Here is a 25643-nt window from a genome sequence, read left to right on the forward strand (position 1 = left end):
ACTCATCGATTTCCCACGGATGTCGTTAAAGGTAACTAAGAGATAGGTTTATAAACTTGGGATTCCTCTTTTAGGCGATGGGCTAGCAACCTGTCACTATTTGAATCTCAATTCTATCAATAAGCCAAATAGCTGAAAGTGGCCATTCAGTCTTTTCAAGACTGTTGGCTCTATCTACCCCACAAGGGAAATAGACGTGACCATATGTATGTATGTATGTATGCCAATATCCCGGGGTCTACCTGTTACCAAGTCAAATGACGACACGACGTAATCCCGTTTGACCTCCATAACCCTGGCTTATTAAAAAATTTGTGTTATAACTAATTAACTGGAATGCATAGAAAGCGCATCGTTCTCCGCGAGCTGTCTCAAAACTAGGTGGAGCCATTTAAAAGCTACATAAGTTATCGCAAACTTTGTTTGTCGTATCAACCAGGCGTGCAACTTGTTACAATAGATTTGAATATCTGAGGACAATGGTAATATTAACAATAGAGAACATAAATGAAAGTTGGTGAATAAATTTGTTAGTTCGGTCTAGTGCGACATACAAAATCAAATAAAACGACGCATGTAAGTGACAAGTAATGACCATCTTTAATTTCTTTCTTTTTTTTTTGTAAAGAAGACATAGACAAACATTATTCTTTACTAGCTGTGCCCGCGACTTCGTCCGCGTGGAATAGTTGTTTTGGGCATCATTGAAGCCTTCAAGGGTGAATAATTTCCATTATTTCTTCGCTCCTAATAGTTGAAGCGTAAATTCGTTGACAGTCTCATTCAATACGGAAAAAAACGTGAAGTCCATTAAGAAAGTTTATTATCATTCTTAATGGACTTCACGTTTTTTAATAAAATAGATATTTATTGTTTATCTCTTATTGTTCCAGACCCGTACACAGCATCGAAAATACAATGCAACGAAACGATATCGCTGTCGCACTCGCACCCTCACGCCATAGTCTCGAGCCCGGGGTTCCCCCGCCCGTACCCCGACGATGTGGACTGCGTGACGGAGGTGAGGGCGCCGCCTGCGCACACGCTGAGACTACATTTTGAAGAGTTGCTCACAGAACATGAGCCGCAGTAAGTTTTTTTTTCATTTATCTTTGATATTATGTAACGGATAATTTCTAAGATACTCATACCTGTATCTAGTCACATCTATATCCCTTGCGGGGTAGACAGAGGTAACATTCTAGAAAAGCCTGAAAGGAATGTGGGGGGGGGGGATGAAAGAAATATGCTGTCCTGGGAATGAAGCGTGATATGTATGTGTGTAGTAAGTTAAGACCTGACAATTTCTGCCGTGTTGTTTCCGGTATTTTACAATGGAACCACTCCATATATTCACCATTGGTGTCGTAAAAGGTAACTAAGAGATAAGCTTATAAACTTGGGATTCCTTTTGTTGTCAATGGCTAGCAACCTGACACTATTCTATCATTAGGCCAAACAGCTAAACGTGGCCGTACAGTTATCAAGACTGTTGGCTCTGTCTACCCCGCAAGTGATATAGACGTGACTACGTGTATGTATGTACAAATATTTGAAGTCGGTGACCCCTTAGCCACTTAGAGGAAGTACGAGTACCTACGTGACTTAGAGTAATAAGTTCAGAACTTTAACTTGCTATAACAACAATACACTGTTATTTAGAGCTTTTACAGAAAGCTTAAAACTTAAAAGCTTTAAATATGGAAGTGAAAGGTTTAAGAAATAGGGGTAGACTGAAAAAGATGGATGGACGTCGTAAAGGATAGCATGAGGAGAAAGGGAGTTACCAGTGAGATGGCAATTGGCTGAATTAATTGGAAAAAAACTAACATACCGTGCCGACCCCAAGTAGAAAGTGGGAAAACGTAACGACGAAGAAGAAGAAGAAGACAGATAGGTTTAAACTGTTCCTTACTCGGTATTATGAAATGGAATATGTTTAGTGAGTTTGTAACCTGACTGACTAGACTGACTGACTGACTGTTGACTGTTGTACAAGACTGTTGGCTCTGTCTACCCCGCAAGGTATATAGACGTGATTATATGTATGTATGTAGTTATTAACCTAAATTAAGATAATGACGTCTTAATCCGTGCCGTGCCTTGTGGTTCCCGGTACCAATAAAAAAAAGAATAGAACCACTCCATCTCATTCCCACGGATGTCGTTGAAGGTGAATAAGGAATAGGCTTATGAACTTGGGATGCTTCTTTTAGCCGATGAGCAGCCTGTCATATTTTGAATCTTAATGCTATCATCAAGCCAAACAGCTGAACGTGGCCATTCAGTTTTCAAGACTGTTGGCCCTGTCTACCCCGCAAGGGATGTAGACTTCTTACGGGGTAGACAGAGCCAGTAAATAGGCCTAAGACTGTTGGCCCTTTCTACCTCGCAAGGGATAAAGACTTCTTATGGAGTAGACAGAGCCAGTAAATAGGCCTAAGACTGTTGGCCCTGTCTACCCCGCAAGGGATATAGACTTCTTACGCGGTAGACAGTGCCAGTAAATAAACAAAATTAAAACAATCCTATGGTAAAATACAAAATTATTCACGTGAAAATACAGTCAATCTTTCATTTCCGTGGAAATTGCTTACTACAGGTAATTTGCATTATATGAATATTTTATTAGTACAACATAATGCAGTTTGGCACAGCAGTGTGTGCATCGCGCATTGCATAAACAGCATGTAATACATATTCATTAGTTTGTATTTAAGTAGGTCCAAGTCTCAACCTGCGTCAGATAATAAATTATATTTACATACATATATCACGATATTTTCCTTCACCGTAAGAGCGTTGACTAGTATTCAAACTAATTTATCTTCGGAAATAGTCATTGGTACATGGCCGAGGTTTGATTTGAACCTATGCCTTTCTGCGCATCACGCATTTAAACCGATTTGTCAAATGACGCTCTCATTATCGCTGCCTTCTATAACTTGTAATAAATCATTTTTTTTATACGGGACAAATTACACAGATTGAGTTAGCCTCGAAGTAAGTTCGAGACTTGTGTTACGAGATACTAACTCAAAGATACTATATTTTATAATAACTACTAATATAGATAAACATCCAAGGCCCAGGCCAATCAGAAAAAGTTTTTTTCTCATCATGCCCTGGCCGGGATTAGAACCCGGGACCTTCGGTGTCGCTGACAAGCGTACTACCGCTGCATCACAGAGGCCGTCGAAATTACACACAGATAACTCGGTTGCTAATTAGTTAAACTACGTTAGTCAGCATTTATAGTCAGAAGTTAGTCGTAGACTGCATGCTGTTTATATCTGCGTCGCAAGTTGGTTAAGTTTTGTTAGTTAAGGACAAACTTGTTAACAGACTTGTTTCAGAATATGTTCTGTTTATACAATAGCCGTGTGGTTCCCGGCAGCAATACAAAAAAGAATAGAACCACTCCATCTCTTTCCCATGGATGTCGTAAAAGGCAACTAAGGGATAGGCTTAATAAAGAATCCCAAGTTTGTACTTGGGATTCTTTATTAGGCTATGGGCTAGCAACCTGTCAATATTTGAATCTCAATTCTATCATTAAGCCAAATAGCTGAACGTAGCCATTCAGTCTTTTCAAGACTGTTGGCTCTGTCTTCCCCGCATGGGATATAGACGTCACCATATGTATGAATGTATGTATACAATAGCAATTGTATGACAGTCTAATACAGCGGCTTCGTTCTGATGATGCTTACTAGAAAATATTATTAGGTAAAGTTAATCAAAATTAAATTAATTGAAACCAGAATCTTAACTAAGCTAACATACAACATACACTACATTTTTATCACTTACGGGATAAACAGAGCCACCAGTTTCAAAATGACTATGAAACCACATTCAGCGAAATTGAGATTCAGATGATGTACAAACAGGTAGTTAGCGCATCGCCTAAAAAATTAATCCCAAGTATATAAACCTTTCCCTTGATCTTCTTTTAATATATACGCGGGAAGAGAAGCAACTGACACTATAAAGAGAGAAAGAAAAAAGGTTTATGACACTATGGTTTTTGTTCGCTGCCAGACCAGCTTTTATTTTGATTAATGATAAAGATGAATGATGATGATGATTGGCTTGGGTCTTGGATGTTTAGTTATGTATATAAGTATTTATTATAAAATATAGTATCGTTGAGTTAGTATCTCGTAACACAAGTCGCTTCTTGCTTCGAGGCTTACTCAATCTATGTAATCAGTCCCGTATATATTTATTAACGGACCATGCTAAAACGGAAACTATATATAACAGCTATATTACCAGATGCATCGCCTAATTTCTTGTGATACTATAAAATATGACTACCTTTTGTATTCTAAGCCACCACCAAACGAGTAGGAAGGCGTATATTGGGTTTAAGTATTGATATTTATTTTTCCCTTCCAATTACTTCAATAGCGTGGACTTTACGGCTTATCTTCCAACCCAGCACTGAAACCTAATATGGAAATATTCTGAATCTTCATTAGCGCTTTTGCAGACGAGCGACAAATCTATACTAATATTATAAAGCTGAAGAGTTTGTTTGTTTGTTCGTTTGAACGCGATAATTTCAGGAATTACTGGTTCGAATTGAAAATTTATTTTTGTGTTGATTAGACCATTTATATAGGAAGGCTTTGGGCTATATAACATCACGCTGCCACTATCAGAGCGAAGAAATAATGGAAAATGTGAGAAAAACGCGGTAAATTATTCATCCTTGAGGGCTTCAATGATGCCCGCAATAACTATTACACGCGGACAAAGTCGCGGGCACTGCTAGTACCATTTATATATGTTCACGTTTTACACAACTGCCTCTATAATTTTATAATATTGTAAGTTGTACATATTGTATTTAGGAAAAAAGGGCACATATTGTATCTATTTTAATTTATTTTTTGTAGATTGCTTGGAAGAAATGAAAAGCCATTTAAGCTTTTTCGTGATGTGTAGAAATCCAACTTTATTTTAACTCACTTCTTCTCTTAAATTTAGGAACTAACTCTTGCCGTTAGCTCATTAAATATAAAGTTTAATCTAAAGCGCATGTGTACAATATCAAAAGATAGTTACAAAACGCTAGCTCATTTGTCTGTCTGTCAGCCCCGCGCTACGGCAGAAACTCGGCAACATCCAGGATTCCAGCTTATCTTCGCTATTTTGATTAACGACTGTTACACCCTTTTTTATCACGTCAACGGGCTCTTATACGAAATAGTATTAATGCTGCAATAGTACTTCGGTTTTCCATTTGTTACTTTCCCATAGATGTCGTAAAAGGCGACTAAGGGAAAATCTCATAAATTTGGGATTCTTCTTTTCAAAACTATTGGCTCAGTCTACCCCGCAAGGGATATAAGACGCGATTATATGAATGTATGTTAATATGTGATATATACAACTAACAAAAATATAAAGAGAATTAGAAACAAAAAGTTTCAGGATTCAAAATTTACGAAAAGCCTTAAACCTATTATTTTCGACAAATTCATTCAAGTTATCTAAGAGTTGGCAATTGGCTTTTGCATCTACAGAACCCCATTCAAAATAAACATAGGTAATGTTTAGACAACTTTCGACAAGTCCTTTTCTATATACTTGTATCCAGCGAAGCAATCTTTAACTTGTGACATATTACTTTACCCACTGTCCACTTTATCGATGATCCTTTAGTCTGTCACAATAAATCACGTCTGCAGCATCCGTAGTGGGAGCGATATATCTACAATTCTTTTAAGCACTTTAGAAGTGTTCAAAAGCTGCTTGGCTTAATGATAGAATTGAGATTCAAATAGTGACAGGTTGCTAGCCCATCGCCTAAAAGAAGAATCGAAGTTTAAAAACCTATCCCTTAATCGCCTTTTACGACATCCATTGAAAAGAGACGGAGTGGTCCCATTCTTTTGTTTTATTGGTGCCGGGAACCACAAGGCAGATATAGTGATAATTCTCATTTACCTTGTTAACTGTCGAGATCTCAACAGATACTAAATTACCTATTATAGGCACAGTCAAGCAATTTAGATTAATGTAGATACCTTGTTGACTTAGGCAGACCGGTTGAAATCCATCGTATTTATAGCGAGCATAATCGATAACCATCAATGAGCGATTATACATTGGGCGATAAATATTTATGAGGTCAGATCAAGAGTACCCGAAACCGACGAACTAACTTGAAAAGAGATATGAATGTGGATTTAGTGAAACATACATACATACATATGGTCACGTCTATATCCCTTGCGGGGTAGAGAGAGCCAAAAGTCTTGCAAAGACTGAATGGCCACGTTCAGCTTTTTGGCTTAATGATAGAATTGAGATTCAAATAGTGACAGGTTGCTAACCCATCGCCTAAAAAAGAATCCCAAGTTTGTAAGCCTATCCCTTGGTCGCCTTTTACGACATCCATGGGAGAGAGATGGAGTGGTCCTATTCTTTTTTTGTATTGGTGCCGGGAACCACACGGCATAGCAATTATACACTGGGCGATGGACGACGAACTAACATAAAAAGAGATATGAATGTGGATTTAGTGAAAATTCAGGGAATTGCAAAGATGTAGTCTCTGCCTACCCGCAATTCTCGTTTTATGAAATGTTCTTGTGGTTGCCTGGAAGAGGTCCGTCAATATATAAACGTTAAAAAAGATGCCTCAAAAAAAAATTACCAAAGGCTTAATCAAACATGTTTTCACACAACAATTACAATTTAATTTTATTGAATCTTAAAGGCTGATACGCACATAATGTTACCTACACTACCTACAATATAATTTTTCAATGACACTTATGGTTACCTTACGAGTATGACGGCAGGCGATCGGTTTTAATACTAAATATGGGAATTTTCTTGGAAGCCTTAATCTATACATATTATAAAACAGTAAAAAAATTTTGTCTGTAAATTTAGTATTTTTGACTGAAATGGATAGAGGGATGCTTAGAATGAATAATAGAATGCAATTTTTTTTTGTCTGTCTGTATGTATGATCACGCTTATCTCCGAAAGTACTGACCCGATTTACTTAAAACTTTCACCAATTGCTTTGTTTTAACTCAGAAAAACATTTAAAGCTTGTTTCATTAAAATCGGTTCACTAAAGAGAAAGTTATCGTCATTTGAATGAACTCAAGGCATTAGTTTGCCTGCAAACAAGTTTACGCGGAAAAATTCGAAATTTACGCGGACAAAGTCGCGGGCAACAGCTAGTACTAAATATGAGAATTTTTCTCGAGGCCTTAATACTTACTAAATATGATAAATTTTTCGAGGCCTTAATACTAACTATGAGAATTTCCCTCGAGGCCTTAATACTAAATATGAGAATTTTCCTCGAGGCCTTGATACAAAATATGAGAATTTTCCTCGAGGCCTTAATACTAAATATGAGAATACTCGCCCATTTCACTCGAACACTTTAAGCCTTACACTGTCAACCATTAATTGATAACTTTCGCAAAGTGTCGAATCCATCAAAGTACGGCCAATCGAATACAATTAGGGTTGAACTTATTGACAAGGGATGTTCCTCATCATGTATCTTCCTCAAACTTTGGATTGGCCAATTATGTCGTCTTAATTGAAAACGATACGAGTTATGTACGCTTGTATCGAGGGCCTGTTTGAACCAGTTGACGGATGCACCCCTCTGAACAAAAAGGGGGGTCAGGTCGTACATACATTGAGTTACGTCTATATCCCTTGGGGGGTAGTCATAATTAACAGTCTCTGTTTACCCCGCAGAAGTTGTGAGTACATTTATTTATTTAGCAGCTATCATTTATGTTAATAAAATATTATATTTATACATAAAAATATATACAATATATAAGGAGATATACAAGGAGAGTGTGGAGGGAAAGGTCGGAGTGGGAAGACCTAGACGAACGTATCTTGATCAAATTAAGGACGTCCTGGTAAAGGGTCAGGTCAAATGTACCCGAAACCGCTGAGCTTGTATGAAGAGAGTTATGAATGTGGATGAAGCGAAGGAAGTATGCAGAGATCGTGGCAAGTGGAAAGAGGTAGTCTCTGCCTACCCCTCTGGTAAAAAGAGGCGTGATTTTATGTATGTATGTATGTAAAAATATTTAAGCCTACTCGTATTAGTAAGTACCTATATATTTCTCTCTTATAAATTTACTGTTTATATGCTTGTGAATTGTTATCTAGTTTTTCTAGTATAATTTATATTGTTGCATTGAGGTAATAAATAACTTGTTGTGTATTTCTTAAAATAATAAACACGGCAGAGTGCCGTCTGGTTACAGGCACTAATGAATAGAAACACATCCTAAAGGAAAGGCTAATAAACTTGGGATTCTTCGTGTAAGCGATGAGCTCACAACCTGTCGCTATTTTAATCTCAATTTCATCATTTAGCTATACAACTGAACGTGGGTTATAAGTCTTTTCAAGACTGTTGGCTCAGTCTACCCCGCAAGGGATTTACGTGTTTATAGGGATTAACGCAAGACGTATTTATATGTATGAAATAATAAAAAAAAGGAAAGCGAGTTAATTAAATAAATCTATCAAACAAAAATATAAAAAACAGCCTTTTTAGCAGTCGTAAAAGGTAAACATGTTGAACTCGGATAAATATAATAGTTACTGCCCTTAGTAAGCCTTTGTACAGTCCCGTTTCGCAACTGTGAACATTTTATATACTTATTCAAAACATATCTTTGTTATCTTTGTGTGAAACTAACATTGTAATATAATAAAACGTGAGCCAAAGTCGGAATTCTTCGCTTCTTTTGTTACCCAGACAGCGATAAGAGGAATCTATCTCGTGTTTTATTGCCATGAAAATCCATTATGTTGATTTGTTCACTGTTTTGAATCCGTCTTTGTTGTAAGATAGCAAATTGTATAATTTACATTTATGATCTCGTGTCTACATAAAACTTTAAAAAAAAATAGTAGTTGTTTACACAGAGACGACAATTAATACACGAATGCGTTTTGTTACTAGAAGTTTTTATTTTATCTACTAAATCTTTATTTCGAATAAATAAACAAAAGTCTTGTTCAACAATTGCAATGTTACCTTAGCAAGATAATTTATACTCGTATAATAAATTAATTGAATGTTACAAAACTTTTGAAATTTCTTTAGAAATAAGTATGTAGTGTCATTGTTCAAAGTTTTAATGGTCCTTTTTCCTTGATAGTAAATATAAACGTTTAACAAGATAAAATTAATTCGTTAAATAAAATAAATTAAAAACAAATTATATAAAAAATTTATCTTCTTGAAATTTAACGTGATAAATAATTAAGAGTCCGGAGAAGGACATAGGGTTTCATCCCAGCAAAAACTTAGTTCCCGTGGGACTTGCGAAAATCCTGTATTCCTTCGTAGGTGGCGCAAAATTCGCGCGGGCTAGTTAAGCCAAGAAGAAACAAATATTGTACATCTACTTTTTGGTTTCATGTAAATGACTCATTAATTACCTAGTCTCTTATCGTAGTTCTGAGTAGATTATACCATCAAAGTCTGCGAAGGACGATCTAAAGGGTCTTATCTGCCTTATCTCAAACGTAATCTTTTTCAAGCTATTTAATTCTTTCGCGGTTTTCTTTGACTATAAGGATTTAATTGTAACAAGATTTTTGTTTTTTACAAGCGAAATTACGAAGCATTTTTAAACCCTGTTTACCCTAATCCTATCCATACATACATAAAATCATGTCTTTATCCTTTCCGGGGTAGAGAGAGCCAAAAGCCTTGAAAAAAATTGGAATTGACATTCAAATAGTGACAGTAACATTTCTCACTTAGGAAATAATTTAAAAAAAAGTGAAGCGACTTATAGTCGGTTATTCTTGTGTTTGTTAAATATTTTGTAAAGATATCTTAAACCTGTATGTTTTATGTGCACCGAGGGCGAGATCTGACAGTGGTCATAAACTCGCCGCAAATCTGATCAATTTTTTACATTTTCATCAATAGGATATAGTCACATTTACATATTTAGAGGCGTGGACGTACGTTTCCTCTTGAGAATACGCATATATGGTAGAAGCTTTCGGGACAGACTATCTGCATATGTGTGATATTTGACATATTATCTAAATGGATATGCTTGCTTGAAAAAATGGATGGAGGCAGCCGAGGAGTTGTAGGATTGTAGACAAATCACACGGACATTTTCACTTGTAGTAATAAATGTGCAATATTTGTTAAAGTACCTGGGAGACCGAGCTGTGCTACGATTTTACCCCTTACGAAGTAAACAGAACCAACAGTCTTGAATAGAAAGACCAGGCACGTATGGAATTAAAATGGGAAGATGATGGTGTAGGACTAAAATAAAAAAAAAATCACTTAAGAAAACTTTTTAAATTACAGATAATGCAATTCACTCCACATTCAGGGCAGCTCGAACACAAATTGTTGACACATTTACCGTATTCCGCTCGCTTTTTCCTCTGCTAGCAGGTCATTACTGGGCGATTGATGAAAATAAAACTAAAGATACGGCAGAAGATTATAGGGAACATAAAAAGTAATAATTAGGTTCCGTTATGACCGAAGCTGCGGTGAACTTGTTTCGCGTTATAATTATACACATGTACACACAGACATACATGAAGACAAGTCAACGGTATTGAAAAGACTGAAAAGCCACGATTAGCTGTATGGACTAATGATGGAATTGAGATTCAAATAATGACAGTTTGCTAGCCCTAGTCCAGTATTGGAAAAAAACGGACACACGTCTTTACATTCTCTTCAGAACCTTATATATACAAATGTTAAAAACAATATCAGTATCAATCAATAAATAGCACGACATTAAGCAAGCATGAAACTCATCTTTTATCCGACCACTGAATGTAGCCACATTAGCAGTTAGACAAGGTCTACCTATTTTTCATCAATGCCATTTCTTTGTTCAAATCCCATAGTCACGGTACAAATGGCGAGTAGGAATCGACACTGACAAGACGTTAAACGGAACGCAATAAAAAAACATTAGTTGTATGTTATCGGCTATGATGACTCGGCGTTTGCAAGGGTGGAACGGAACGTCTTGTTTCAAGATGACTCATTTGTAAGTGATATTTTGGACAGATCTTTGAAAGATTAGAGTTTAAAGGGTCGGTTCTTGAATGTTTTTAAGGGATATATCGTTTTCGGTCTCTGTTCTTAGCTGGTTAATAAAAATAAAATCAAAGATTTGAAGATAAATAAATATGCCTTGTCATGGTATGATATAATTTTAAACATAGGTATGCTAACAATCATAAATAACCCCACAGGATAGGTAGATATACTAGACTTTCATACCTTTTTCCGAGAGATTTTCCGAAGTTTCCAAAGATAGTTCTTTTTTCAAGCTCTTAACTATGCAGTCAGCACATCGCATTTTTTTTTACATTAACAATGAACTACATTGAATTTTGATCCCTGTGTATTTTTTAACAAGGTTAATTTTTCACTGGAGTTGAGTGTACTTTTAACTGGCACATATGCGACTAACGACATTCACTCACAAAACCCTCGACAAAGAAAAATGCGCCGGCACAGCTGGTTTATGATGCCGAATTGAAAAGCCGAACTACTATACACTAGATCTACGGAATATTAATATGCTACACCCGTTTAAAATAGATTTCCAAGGAAAACGTTATCAAGATTCGAAAAAGGTACCTACGTTCCCTGCCAACATAGCTGTCATTCTTACAATAATGAAACAATCAAAGCCTCCTATGTATTCCTGTCTGTTAAAATTCCATGTTTTTTAAATGATGCTTTTTCAAAACCGAACCAACCATCTTATATAATTTTTTTACAGTTAAAAGTAAGAGGTCCTATTTCCGATTAAGTCTTTGACCCTAACTTCGACGTAGTCACTTCAAACTTTCGAAGTCCGTTTCAATATTAACCCAATGGGACGCGGAACACATTTTCTCAAAAGAAAGCCTATAAAAGTTTCATTAAGTAAGTACTACTTTGTAATAAGCCAAAAACTTTTGAGTATTAACGATTGGAACATAATTTCTTAGATTTTCAAATAAAATTGAAACACAGCATAGATTTTTAAGGACGTAATATAGCCGAAATGGAAGTCTTTCAAATGACTCAGTACTCAAGTCGTCCCTTGCAAAGAAAAGGTTATATGTATAACAAGCGGCCCACTACAACTTTACAGTATTAAAGATATTTGCCGGATAACAACATTTTTTTTATTAATTATTATGGAATATTTCAAACATCACTTAATAATTGTCATATTTTTTAGTTTCACAGCATTGTTAGACGTCAAATAAATTATTTAAAATTAAGTTTACCGCCGCTTCCAAAGCGTCAATGCAGAAGAAGCGGTACCAAACTGCATTGCAGCATTTTCTTTATAACGTGAATCTTATAGGTAATATCGATATACTAATTTCGTAGGTACTTCGAGCCTAGCTAAATATGTGTGATATGTCTGTATGTGCCTATTATTGGTATGAAATAAACGAATGACAGACTAATCAAAGCGAAATTAATATGAATTACGAACAAACGGACAAAACAACACAAAGAGATTGGACTGCTGTTTGTGAGCCGAAAATCGGACCGGCGCGGCCGCCGGATCCGGCATGAATATCGGAATTCGCAATTTGCAAACACCGGGTCGTTTTCAACCCGGATTTTACCGTGCATCAATATCAGTGCAGATTGAGTAGATATGGTCAGCAAAAATAAAGATAGAAACATATATATATATATAAATATAATTATTTATCCTACTACTATTATAAAGGCGAAAGTTTGTATGGATGTATGGATGTTTGTTACTCTTTCACGCAAAAACTACTGAACCGATTACCATGAAATTTGGTATGTAGGTAGCTGAAGACCCAGAATAACACATAGGCTACTTTTTATCCCAGAGATCCCGCGGGATTGATAGGGTTTCCATGCGGACGAAGTCACGGGCGGCCTCTAGTTTTGATATATATACTTGTACGTTATTTGTACATAGTGCCGTGTGTGCCGTGTGATTCCCGGTACAAATAAAAAAAGAATAGGACCACTCCGTCTCGTTCCCATGGATTTCGTAAAAGGCGACTAAGGGATAGGCTTATAAACTTGGATTCTTCATTTAGGCGATGGGCTAGCAACCTGTCACTATTGAATCTCAATTCTATCATAAAGTCAAACACCTAAGCTGAAAAAAAGCTGACAGGCCATGTCAGTCTTGCAAGACTGCTGGCTCTGCCTACCCGACAAGGGTTAAAGACTTGATTAGATGGATGTATTTTTTTTTATACATAATCAAAGAGCGTCAAATAGGTAAGGTGCCACACGCATTTTAACCAAACATTAAATGCGTGGTGTCGGTAAAATAATCCTACTAATGTTATAGATGCGAAAGTTTTTGAGTATGTCAGTATGGATGTTTGTTACTCTTTCACGCAAAAACTACTGAACCGATTACGATGAAATTTGGTATGTAGGTAGCTGATGACCCAGAATAACATATAGGCTACTTTTTATCCCGGAGTTTCCGCGGGATTGATTTCACGCGGACGAATTCGCGGGCGGCCTCTAGTATCATATAAACATACATGAAACCTTATATTAAACTGCCAAGAACAGACCACACAAAATCGACGTTTCCTCCACATTATATTAGTGTGCATATCCCAAGAATTTTCAAATATAGAATTCTTGCATTTTGAATTTCGAAATTCCATTTCCCATTTTAAATAACGTTTTAATCCCCGTTTTTCCATAATGTACTTATCGGAAAATCAGTTTCTACGGCTACCTATTCACACTATGTTGAATCGTAAAAATGAAATATTCGTGAAGCCAGCGTAAAATGCAAGTTAGAAACGTGTAGAACGCATTGTGACTGGAAATTTTCAAATAAAATATTCTATTTGTAACGATTTTCAACTTTTTTTTTATTTGTTCCTAATACCTGAGAATTGTTGTAAAAGTTCAATACTCAATACTCAATCATTTATTCCATCTCATGTGTTTACATAAATTGAACATATGATATAAAAAGTACATTAGTTCAAACATGAACCCTGTTAGGGCGCAGCAAATTAAATTAATTTAAAATTATACAAGTTTAACAAATTAATTTCCATGCATGTGTCAGTACGATTGTCAATAAATAGTAAAATTAAACAGTCAAATTATTAAAAAAAAGTTAAAATTCAAGATTATTTTTGCAAAAGTGAAAGTACAGTCTATTCACTCCACGGACGAATGTTATGACATAATAAATAAATAAAATCCAAAAATTAAACTGTTTAAAATAAAACATTTTCCGACGTAACGAGTCAAAGCTACTATTTAATATAGCTAAACATCAGTCTAAAATCCGATTTACAGCCATCAACATGAGCTAACCCGCTTTGATACAGTGATTCCCAGCCGGCCCCGACCGATTTAAGAATTTAGACACTAATCGTAACTACGAACACTCATTATGTCAATTGACTAGATCCGCCGAAGCCGTGTGATTCCCGGCACCAATAGAAAAATGAATACGACCACTCCATTTTTTCCCATAGATGTCGTAAAAGGCGACTAAGAGATAGGCTTATAAACTTGGGATTCTTTTTTAGGCGTTGGGCTAGCAACCTGTCACTATTTGAATCTCAATTCTATCATAAAACCAAATAGCTGAACGTGGCCTATCAGTCTTTACAAGACTGTTGGCTCTGTCTACCCCGCAAGGGATATAGACGTGATTGTATGTATGTATGTACTCGACATATTTCGAGAGGTAATTAGTTACCTGAATATTTACAATCAGCGAAATCAAAAACTTCTATTTTATTTAGAAAATAGGCCTCCGCAGCCACTTTTTCACGTCATTACACGAGCGATAATTAAAAAAATATCGTATACCTTCGCTTATCGTTTCCTTGCTGGTCACTGTTCGTTTATGCTGTGTGAAGCATTGTTTCCATATACACAAACGCCAATAGCGATTTAGTAACAAAAAGATCAATTTTTGAACAATCATGAGTCAATCTCAAACATACAACAACAACTAATATTATAAAGCTGAAGAGTTTGATTGTTTGAACGCGCTAATCTCAGGAACTTCTGGTTTCAATTGGAAAAATTATTTTTGCGGTGAATAGACAATTTATCGAGGAAGGCTTTAGGGTATTAAACATCACGCTGCAACGCATAAGGAGCAAAGAAATAGTTGAAAATGTGGAAAAAAACGGGTAAAATTATTCATCCTTGAGGGCTTCAATGATGCCCAATATAACTGTTCCACGCGGACAAAGTCGCGGGCACAGCTAGTGTTTTATATTTTTAATAATGACTGACTTCGTTCGAAGTCACGAGTCGAAACTACCACAGTTTTTGACTGAATACAGCCGCCAAACATTACTCTAAAATCCGATTTACAGCCATCAACATGAGCTAAGCCGCTTTGATACAGTGATTCGCTGCCGGGCCCGAACGATTAACGTATTTAGTCACTAATCGATTCGCTACGAACACTCATTATGTCGATTGACATGATCCGATTGGATATATTGATTGCTATTGTTGAATCATTGGGTATGACTTGATTTTATTTCGCATTTAGGTGTTGAGCGGAAGCTGTGATATAATTAAAAAAGCTGAATTTCATTTAATACAATAGTAGGTACCACCGTACCGTGTCGTTCCCGTTACCATTAGAAAAAAGAATAGGACCACTCCATCTCTTTCCCATGATGTCGTAAAAGGCGACTAAGGTATAGGCTCACAAACTTGCGATTCTTTTTTAGGCGATGGGCTAGCAACCTATCACTATTTGAATCTCAATTCTATCATTAAGTCAAATAGCTGAACGTGGCCATTCGGTCTTTTCAAGCCGGTTGTACCATATGTATGTACAATAGTACATATGTATGTACAAACGAGCTTTTTCCCGAAGAGATAGACAGAGACTACATCATTCCCTTTGCTACGATCCCTACATACTTTCGTTTTACCACTTTCATAACTCTCTTAATGTAAACGCGGCGGTTAAGGGTACTCTTGAACTGACCTTTTGCCAGAACAAGCCCACGTTAAGCTTAAGTTAAAAAAAAAAATTTAAAAATTTTGACGGCCTCTGTGGCGCAGCGGTAGTACGCTTGTCTGTGACACCAGAGGTCCCGAGTTTGAATCCCGGCCATGACATAATGAGGAAAGAACTTTTTCTGATTGGCCTGGGTCTTGGATGTTTATCTATATAAGTAATTATTATATAGATAAACATCCAAGAGTATCTCGTAACACAAGTTTCAAACTTACTTCGAGGCTAACTCAATCAGTGTAATTGGTTCCGTATATATTTATAAAATTAAATATAATAGCATATTAATATCGATATGTTTTGTTATTTTTATAGCTTCGTTGCGATAAACTCAATTACATGTTAATGAGCTCTTCTGCCCCATTATCATTAACCGCTAATCAGGCACTATGGGAGTGACCCGACCTATTTTGATACTATCTCCAACCCCACATCACGTGACTGGATTACTGACCAACTTAAATAGGCCATGCTATTTTCGACAGCATTAAATATAGCCTCATGATGGAACAGAATTCAGCTCTTACGGAAAACATAGTGAGAAAACCGGCACATTCAGGCAACTAGAGGTGTATCTAATCATAATCAAATTTGACGGCCTCTGTGGCGCAGCGGTAGTACGCTTGTCTATGACACCGGAGGTCCTGGGTTCGAATCCTGGCCAGGGCATGATGAGAAAAGAACTTTTTCTGATTGGTCTGGGTCTTGGATGTTTATTTATATAAGTATTTATTATAAAATATAGTATCGTTGAGTTAGTATCTCGTAACACAAGTCTCGAACTTACTTCGAGGCTAACTCAATCAGTGTAATTTGTCCCGTATATATTTATATATATATAATTTGGTATAGGTTCATTCGCAAAGGTGTAAAAGCGGATGTCACACGGGAGTTGCTTCGTATAAAAACCTGAATCATCTTATCCGGGATCACTGTCCAAGGCTTACTCCAGGCTCCACTCAATCATAATGATGTCTTAACTATTTCTTTGGATCTGAGGCGCTACACTCGTGATACATACATACATATATATCATCACGTCTTTTTCCCTTGCGAGGTAGACAGAGCCAAGAGTCTTGAAAATCTGACAGGCAACGTTCAGCTGTTTAGCTTAATGATTGAATTGAGACCACACCAATATAATTTTAAGGCAAACCACTGCCACCACCACACGTGTAGTATTGCCTTAAACATCCCTAATTCGAATACAGCCTTAGTATAAACTAGCTGTGCCCGCGACTTCGTCCGTGTGGAATAGTTATTTTAAGCATCATCGAAGCTCCCAAGGATGAATAATTTTCCCCGTTTTTTTCACATTTTCCATTATTTCTTTGCTCCTTATAGTTGCAGCGTGATGTTATATAGCCTAAAGCCTTCCTCGATAAATGGTATATTCAATGCGAAAAGGATTTTCCAATTCGAACCAGTAGTTCCTTAGTTAATTAGCGCGTTGAAACACACAAACTCTTCAGCTTTATAATATTAGTATAGATAATTATATCTTGTTGCAGTTGCGCCTACGACTTTCTGGAGATCATTGAAATCGGTGCTGAAAATTCGACGGATTTGGCTCCGGAGGAGTGGCTTGTCGAAGATCATCTGCACTCTTATGGCTCGGAGAATGAAGTGAGGGTCTTATAATGAAATATTAACTTTAACTCGCTTATATAAAGTTATTACTTATAAGCAGATTTAAAGGGCATCGGTAGTCGAGCTGTTGAAGTATTTAACTTTAAAAATATGATGAGGCACACGAATAATACAGACAGTGTCGATAAGTCCGCCATTGCAAGTGATATGTTTCTTTTATAACTATGTACTTACTATTTTCTTGTTACTGCGTAAATTTCTATGCAATAAAGATATTACAAACGAACAAACATGATGTGCAGATTCGAATCTTGACGCGATGTTACATACAAATGGCTCTTATCTAAATTACGTTTGATTTTTCTGATCGAAGCTCTCATGGTGAAGGTATTTACCCAAAACCCAATATGGGTTAGGTTCCCATGCAAGCTGGCGCAGGTCAGACTGTCATTTGGTGGGAAAACCTGACTAACCCAATATACTAAATGACTAACTCAATATAGGATCATGGTTAGAGGCGCACTACTGCCTTCTTTCCAAAGAAGTATCGAATATACAACCGAGACATGACGTGGGATGAAAGCTTCTCAGATTATTATTATTTACTAGAGGCCGCCCGCGACTTCGTCCGCGTGGAATCAATCCCGCTGGAACTCCGGGATAAAAAGTAGCCTATATGTTATTCTGGGTCTTCAGCTACCTACATACCAAATTTCATCGTAATCGGTTCAGCAGTTTTTGCGTGTAAGAGTAACAAACATTCATACTGACATCCTGACTCACTCACAAACTTTCTCATTTATGATATTAGTAGGATTTCTTATTTTCTTTAACAGGTCTGGGAAGAGTCAGAAACGCAAATGGCCGAGTCGGACTCTGTCAGCGCGGGGTGGTCGCGCGAGTCGCACTCAAGTCACGCGCGGCGACTCTGCGGAGACTGGGGTGGGAAGCTGAAGCTACTCCGCTACCAGTCCAAGGGCAATGTCCTCAGGCTCAGATTCAGGGCTGACCACTCCCGCCACTTCGCTGGGTACAAAGCGAAGATTACCGTTGCTGATTGTAAGTTAGATTTAAAAAAAATTAACTATAACTCGCCAAAATTACATGTTGTAATACAGATCATTCTGAAAAAATTGGTGCCGTGTGGTTCCTGGTACCAATAGAAAAAATAATAGGACAACTCCATCTCTTTCCCCTTTTAGGCGATGAGCAACCTGTCACTATTTGAATCTCAGTTCTATCATTAAGCCAAATAACTGAACATGGCCATTCAGTCTTTTCAAGACTGTTGGCAAATGCCCGAGTCGGACTCTGTCAGCGCGGGGTGGTCGCGCGAGTCGCACTCAAGTCACGCGCGGCGACTCTGCGGAGACTGGGGTGGGAAGCTGAAGCTACTCCGCTACTAGTCCAAGAGCAATGTCCTCAGGCTCAGATTCAGGGCTGACCACTCCCGCCACTTCGCTGGGTACAAAGCGAAGATTACCGTTGCTGATTGTAAGTTAGATTTAAAAAAAATTAACTATAATTAACTCGCCAAAATTACTTGTTGTAATACAGATCATTCTGAAAAAATTGGTGCCGTGTGGTTCCCGGCAACAATAGAAAAAAGAATAGGACAACTCCATCTCTTTCCCCTTTTAGGCGATGAGCAACCTGTCACTATTTGAATCTCAGTTCTATCATTAAGCCAAATAACTGAACGTGGCCATACAGTCTTTTCAAGACTGTTGGCAAATGCCCGAGTCGGACTCTGTCAGCGCGGGGTGGTCGCGCGAGTCGCAAGCAAGTCATTCGCGGCGACTCTGCGGAGACTGGGGTGGGAAGCTGAAGCTACTCCGCTACCAGTCCAAGGGCAATGTCCTCAGGCTCAGATTCAGGGCTGACCACTCCCGCCACTTCGCTGGGTACAAAGCGAAGATTACCGTTGCTGATTGTAAGTTAGATTTAAAAAAAATTAACTGTATCTCGCCAAAATTACATGTTGTAATACAGATCATTCTGAAAACTTTGGTGCCGTGTGGTTCCTGGTACCAATAGAAATAAGAATAGGACTACTCCATCTCTTCCCCACTGATGTCGTAAAAGGCGAAAACGATTCTTCTTTTAGGCGATGGGCTAGCAACCTGTCACTATCTGAATCTCAATTCTATCAAAAAGCCAAACAGCTGAACGTGGCCTTTCAGTCTTTTCAAGACTGTTTGCTCTGTCTAACCCGTAAGGGATATAGACGTGATGATAAGTATGTACGTATGTATCATTCTGAAAAGGTTAATTTTCATTTAAGCTGAGGATCAAATACGGTACTAGGCTCAGAGATCTGAAGTAACAAATATCACAAAAGGCCGTCTCTAAATTTATTTATAAAGAATACAAAGGAAAATTACATACGGTACGAACCAACAGTTATGCAACGCTTATATCATATACTGACTGACATACTTTAACTGCTCTTGGGTTTAATCCAAAAAATATATGTTTGTTTACAATTTCAGCTTTGCCATTCCGAGTGACATTATGATTTTGAAAGGCTGCTTCAGGAAATATTACACAAACGACCTTAATACCGATACATAGAATACAAATTCAATAATCGTTTACGCTTGGAAATGTACACGGCTCTATTAACCGTCAATGAACCAGTTTCAAAAACATTTCTATCTTGTCCAATTAATACTGAATTGAAGAAGAGAATTTCGACTCTATTTCCGCATATTAGAGTACATATTAGATTAAACTGTAACATCGTTCAGGTTGCATTATTGAATTCAAATGGAATACTTTGAATCGAATTTAGCTGTTTATGTTTTGTGTGAAAGTTCGCGTGATTAATTCTAATTATTCATGCAGAAAATAGGATTTTGGTTTGGGAATTTGTTGATTATAAAAATTGATATTGAACAAGATATATGTATTTGAGTTTCGGTAACGAAAGCTGTGCACGAATTTATTTAATAACAATATTTTTTTATTGATATTTTTCATTTTTGCAAACGTTTTTAGAAAAAAATGGTTAAAAGAAGACATTACATATACCTACAGCGGAGATCGATAAAATTTGAATCGCAATATATGTTAAGGTTTTTAACATAATAATGGCAACATTGCTATGTACTTTTTCATCTATTGTCTATGATGGTTGTGTATTGTTCAGGTTATATCGTTGTCTTTGTTTTCGCGCCCCTTTTTTTTTCAAGCTTTGTACAGTGTTGAAGACAATAAATTGTACGTAAAGTTATCAGTTTCAAATAGTGACACTATTTGAATCTCAATTCGATCATTAAGCCAAATAGCTGAACGTGGCCTATCAGTCTTTTCAAGACTGTTGGCTCTGTCTACCCCGCAAGGGATATAGACGTGACCATATGTATGTATGTAACGAAGTCTGGACAATGTACGGAGCATAAACTCGCTGCCGAGAGCATTTAGAAATTCAAACTTGTGGAGTTTAGTTCGTAACAATGTTACAAACTACCTCAATGGGTCTATTTCTCTACGTCACGTGTCCGAAAATGCGTCGCTAAAATAGTTAAGTCAACCCGACTATGGTAAACACTAGAGGAAGGGTCATGTTCAGCTATCTTTATATAAAGAGCCTCCGGTCATTAGTCCTGGTTGTGTCCACTCTTTTTGAGGACGTTAGTTAAGGGTTGCATGTTTAGCAACTCATTTTTTATGATAATTCTTCCATCCTCTGATCGTTAGTTCTTAGGTTCCTTCTGGATTCATCTTTGATTACCTAAATCAGATTTTACGTCTCTCGACTCACGTCTGACTTTCGATACTTTCACAGGGGAACCTAAGTCTTCTTGGATTCTATCACCTTATCATCGGATGCATTAAACTCTACTCCACAATATTTTTTCATCATACGAGCACAAAGATACTCAGTCAGTTTAAACGTTGCATTGTTCGCAAAACATTAGCTAGGAAACACTCTTTGTTCCGTTCCGACACATACGAGGTTTTTTATTATTATTATATTTTTAGCAACAACGTGCTAGGAATTTGTGGAGTCGACGGCTAAATTCACAAATTAACTTTGCCCACAGACATGATTAGATCTAGTTAGATACCGCATTTCTCGCATCTACGAAAACAAAAAAGTTCAAAAGTTTATTTTATTTTTTACTTTAAAGTTGAAAAGGCGAAATCCAAACTAATATTTGTATGGACAAAATAATTTATGTGTTTAATAAATTGTGTTGAATTTAAATGAAATTTAATTCAAAGATACTCCGGTGTAACTTCTTCTATCATTCTTGGATAATACATACATACATACATACATAAACTCACGCCTCTTTCCCGGAGGGGTAGGCAGAGACTACCTCTTTCCACTTGCCACGATCCCTGCATGAATGAGTTAAAATGAATAAATAATAAAATGTTCCTTTATTATATTTAGAACATGCTTAGAATTTTAGAAAATATTAGTGTTATTCATGTAACACTTCAATATAATGTACATTGTTCAGAAATAAATGTAATGAAATGAAATTCCCACAGTAGTGAAGGGTCGAAGAAATCTAATAGGTTTTTTTTTTGTAGATATAAAAGACAATTCAAAACAGCTCGATTACATATTTGTAAATTTTCACACTCACATTAAATATCGATTTGAAGAGTTCCAAAAATTTCCCGCAAGTGAATGCATTTCGCCATACCATTCAGCAGGCGAGATACTGAAAAATTACGGGGTCTAACTAAATCTATGTCTGTGGCTTTATTTACCCTATACCCAAGTAAGCAAACACTAAAATTGGATATCTACGGTTTTAAAGAAATTCCTTTTAGCTGTATAGTAAAATTAAATGAATACAGCGGTGGATAATTTTAATCCACTCTTTTGTACAAGGAAAGATTATTTTGAAATATGCTTTGCCGCACTCCACGTGAGAGCTCAATTTTCAGTCGCCTTTTGTTTGCAATGGCGGCGGATTATGTACACGAAATTTAAATTACACGAAGTATACACAATAAAGTAATTGTTTTGCAGATTTACGCTTGTTTTGGTGAATTTTCTCATCGGGCAACACTGTGATTGCGTTTATATTTTCACTTGGAGAGGGAGCGTTGTTTCTGGCTCGACCACCAAAGGGAAGATTTTCCGCCAGATTAAGTGTAATGCCTGGGGAACCGCGACTCCGATAATGTTAAATCGGAGTTTGTTATAATGCTCCAATCCTGATTAGCATACGCGCTGTGATTGGCTGGTGCCGTATGACGTTAGGAGATGTCGCCACACATTTTACAAGCGGCTTCTCTCGTTGTCGTTTATCACAAATCTCACGGGAACGGAAATAGGATAACAGATAACCTATTAGTCTTTTTAAGATGTCGCTCTGTCTACCCCGCAAGGGATAAAGACGTGACTGTATGTATGTATAACATATGTCGTTCACAGTTCCCTTGTTTTTGCAAAATAATGCGAAGATTAGAATGGTCAAGTTTGTGAAGTGAAGTGAACAAACAATAAATATTTGTTGAAATTGAAAAGTTGTACATGAATCGCTTAATAATTTACAACAATTTCTTCGGATCGTTTTGAAGAGATTAATATTATATTAATGTTTATATTAAGCGTAATTAACTAGCCATTTTCTAAGAAAACATTTTGTAGCTGATTACTTTTCCTTTTAAGGGAACAAATTGCGTGAAAATTTGATTTAATTAGAATAGAATAATTAATTTGCCTACGGCATTCAGGTTTCTAACAAGACGGTAATTATAAAAATGAGAAATTAATTTCTGAATGAATTTAGTTCCACTATAAATTCGGTACAAAAATTTATATGACAATACCTATCTAATTGAAGTATCAATCAAATTAAATTCTTGCTCTGCGGAGTGACTGACAGAAAAAGTACAAATGAAACTAGACGACGTAGGACAAGAAATAAATGATTATGGTTAGGAAACTGGAGTTTAGCATTATTAAGTGTATCCCTTATTTATTTATTTATTATTTATTATTTATCCTTTGGGAGTACATATAAGGAATTATTAAAAGAAAAGAATTTAATTTTGATTCTTGTGTTTATCAGTCTCGATGTTTTCTGTGTACATAAATAAATAAATAAATAAATAAAAGATTTCCTACTTGTTCCAACTTTTGGAGAGTTGTGTAAAACGTTAGTTTTTACATAAAAATTGAAGACTTTACTGATATCTCAATTCGGATACGGTTACAAAATAAAATGTCTCTGCCGAACCCCCGGGAAATAGGCTCCATATTCTGTTTAGATCAACGACAAAAAAAAAAAAAAATTTCATTGCCGAATCCATACGAAAATAGTTACGCTTAAGTATCACAAATCTTAATTCTTTCAGTCTTAACCGAGCTCAAAAAACCCATTTCACAAGTACACTTCACAACGGCTCTGGCAAGCTTCGGCTAATTAATTTTAACTGTTATTGATATCTAAATGCGAAAAGTTAGTGTGTTTCTCGTAATCAAAATATGAAAATTTCTTAATTGAAACTTAAAATAGAATTTATGACAGCTTCAAAAAGGTTTCAAACTCCAAAGAAGGGGTTAAAATAAAGGAATTCTTTTATCGATTGGCTAGCAAACCTGAAAGAATTTTTATTCTTTTATTATCTTATTAAGGGACAAAGATATGATTATTCATATCTTTGTCCCTTATAATAAATTAATATATGGGCTTATATAATTCGGATTTCTCTTTTACGCGATGGTCTAGCAACCTGTCTCTATTTGAATCTAAATTCTATCATTAAGCTAAACAGTTGAAAATGGCATTTCAGTCAGTCTTTTGATGACTGTTGGCTCTGTCTTCCCCGCAAGGGATATAGACGTGATTATATGTTATGTGTGTCCCTTTAGGCTAGCTAAACGTTTAAGTATTGCTTAGGTATCCGCTACTGTGCACTTAAACCGACTCAACATTATTGTAGTTAATTCAAGGACTCAATATTGACGTATGTTTACTAAAACCAGTGCAATGTTTATTGGCAAAATCAACACGAAGTTGCGAACAGACTCCGCTAATAATTTAAGGAGGTTAACTCCAAAACACGAAACAACGGTGAATATATTATTGAACCCATAAACTTTTATAACGTTATAACACACGGGGCGCTTTCCGGGCGCGCATTGCAACCGACCTTATTGCGTCGTACAGGCAGCCATGAAATTAAACGAAAAAAATGTTTTGATACTAGCTTTTTAGAACCCGAAAGCTTTAGAAGCCGCTGATTTTTTTTACCCTTAATAAATAAGTTTTTATGTTTTTATTTTTGGTTGGTATAATTGTACTTTTGTGTTATTGTCGTAACTCTGACATATATGTATTTAAAATGGCAACGATATGGTGAACAACAAGAGTATAAGTTTCTTACTATATGTGCTGTGTTGTAATGTGCTACACATCTGATGGCTACGCTAGTGTAGAGCGTCGTAGCTGTGCTACACATCTGATGGCTACGCTAGTGTAGAGCGTCGTAGCTGTGCTACACATCTGATGGCTACGCTAGTGTAGAGCGTCGTAGCTGAGCTACACATCTGATGGCTACGCTAGTGTAGAGCGTCGTAGCTGTGCTACACATCTGATGGCTACGCTAGTGTAGAGCGTCGTAGCTGTGCTACACATCTGATGGCTACGCTAGTGTAGAGCGTCGTAGCTGTGCTACACATCTGATGGCTACGCTAGTGTAGAGCGTCGTAGCTGTGCTACACAATTCAAAGCTACGACGTCTAATTAATTCAGGTTTGTAAGATTTAGTTACAAGAGAATTCTTGATACTTTTAACAAATATACATGTATATATAAAATCACGCCTCCTCTTAGGTGTAGGCAAAGACTACATCTTTTCACCTTCCACGAACCCCACATACTGTCTTCTTCCAAATTTATCGATTTTGGGATAAATTTGACCTATTCTTTCGTCCTCGGCCTTTCCATTTCCTACATATAGTAGTAATACCTCCCAAATAGATCCTATTGACAGATGGTGGGAGCGGAGTCACAAAGACCA

At 36.7% G+C, this 25643-nt stretch overlaps 1 protein-coding gene across 1 annotated transcript in view; it reads left to right on the plus strand.

The window, feature by feature from the left end:
* The window catches only part of LOC106133387 (uncharacterized), a 139753-nt gene that overhangs the window by 92366 nt on the left and 21744 nt on the right, over positions 1-25643 (plus strand). The window contains exons 9-11 of the mRNA XM_060946635.1: positions 894-1089; positions 17567-17681; positions 18482-18704. Of these exons, the coding sequence (XP_060802618.1) occupies positions 894-1089; positions 17567-17681; positions 18482-18704 (534 nt within the window). The remainder of the gene's footprint in view (positions 1-893; positions 1090-17566; positions 17682-18481; positions 18705-25643) is intronic.

The sequence above is a fragment of the Amyelois transitella genome, chromosome 11 (assembly GCF_032362555.1).
Source record: "Amyelois transitella isolate CPQ chromosome 11, ilAmyTran1.1, whole genome shotgun sequence".
In the NCBI taxonomy this organism is placed as follows: Eukaryota; Metazoa; Arthropoda; class Insecta; order Lepidoptera; family Pyralidae; genus Amyelois; species Amyelois transitella.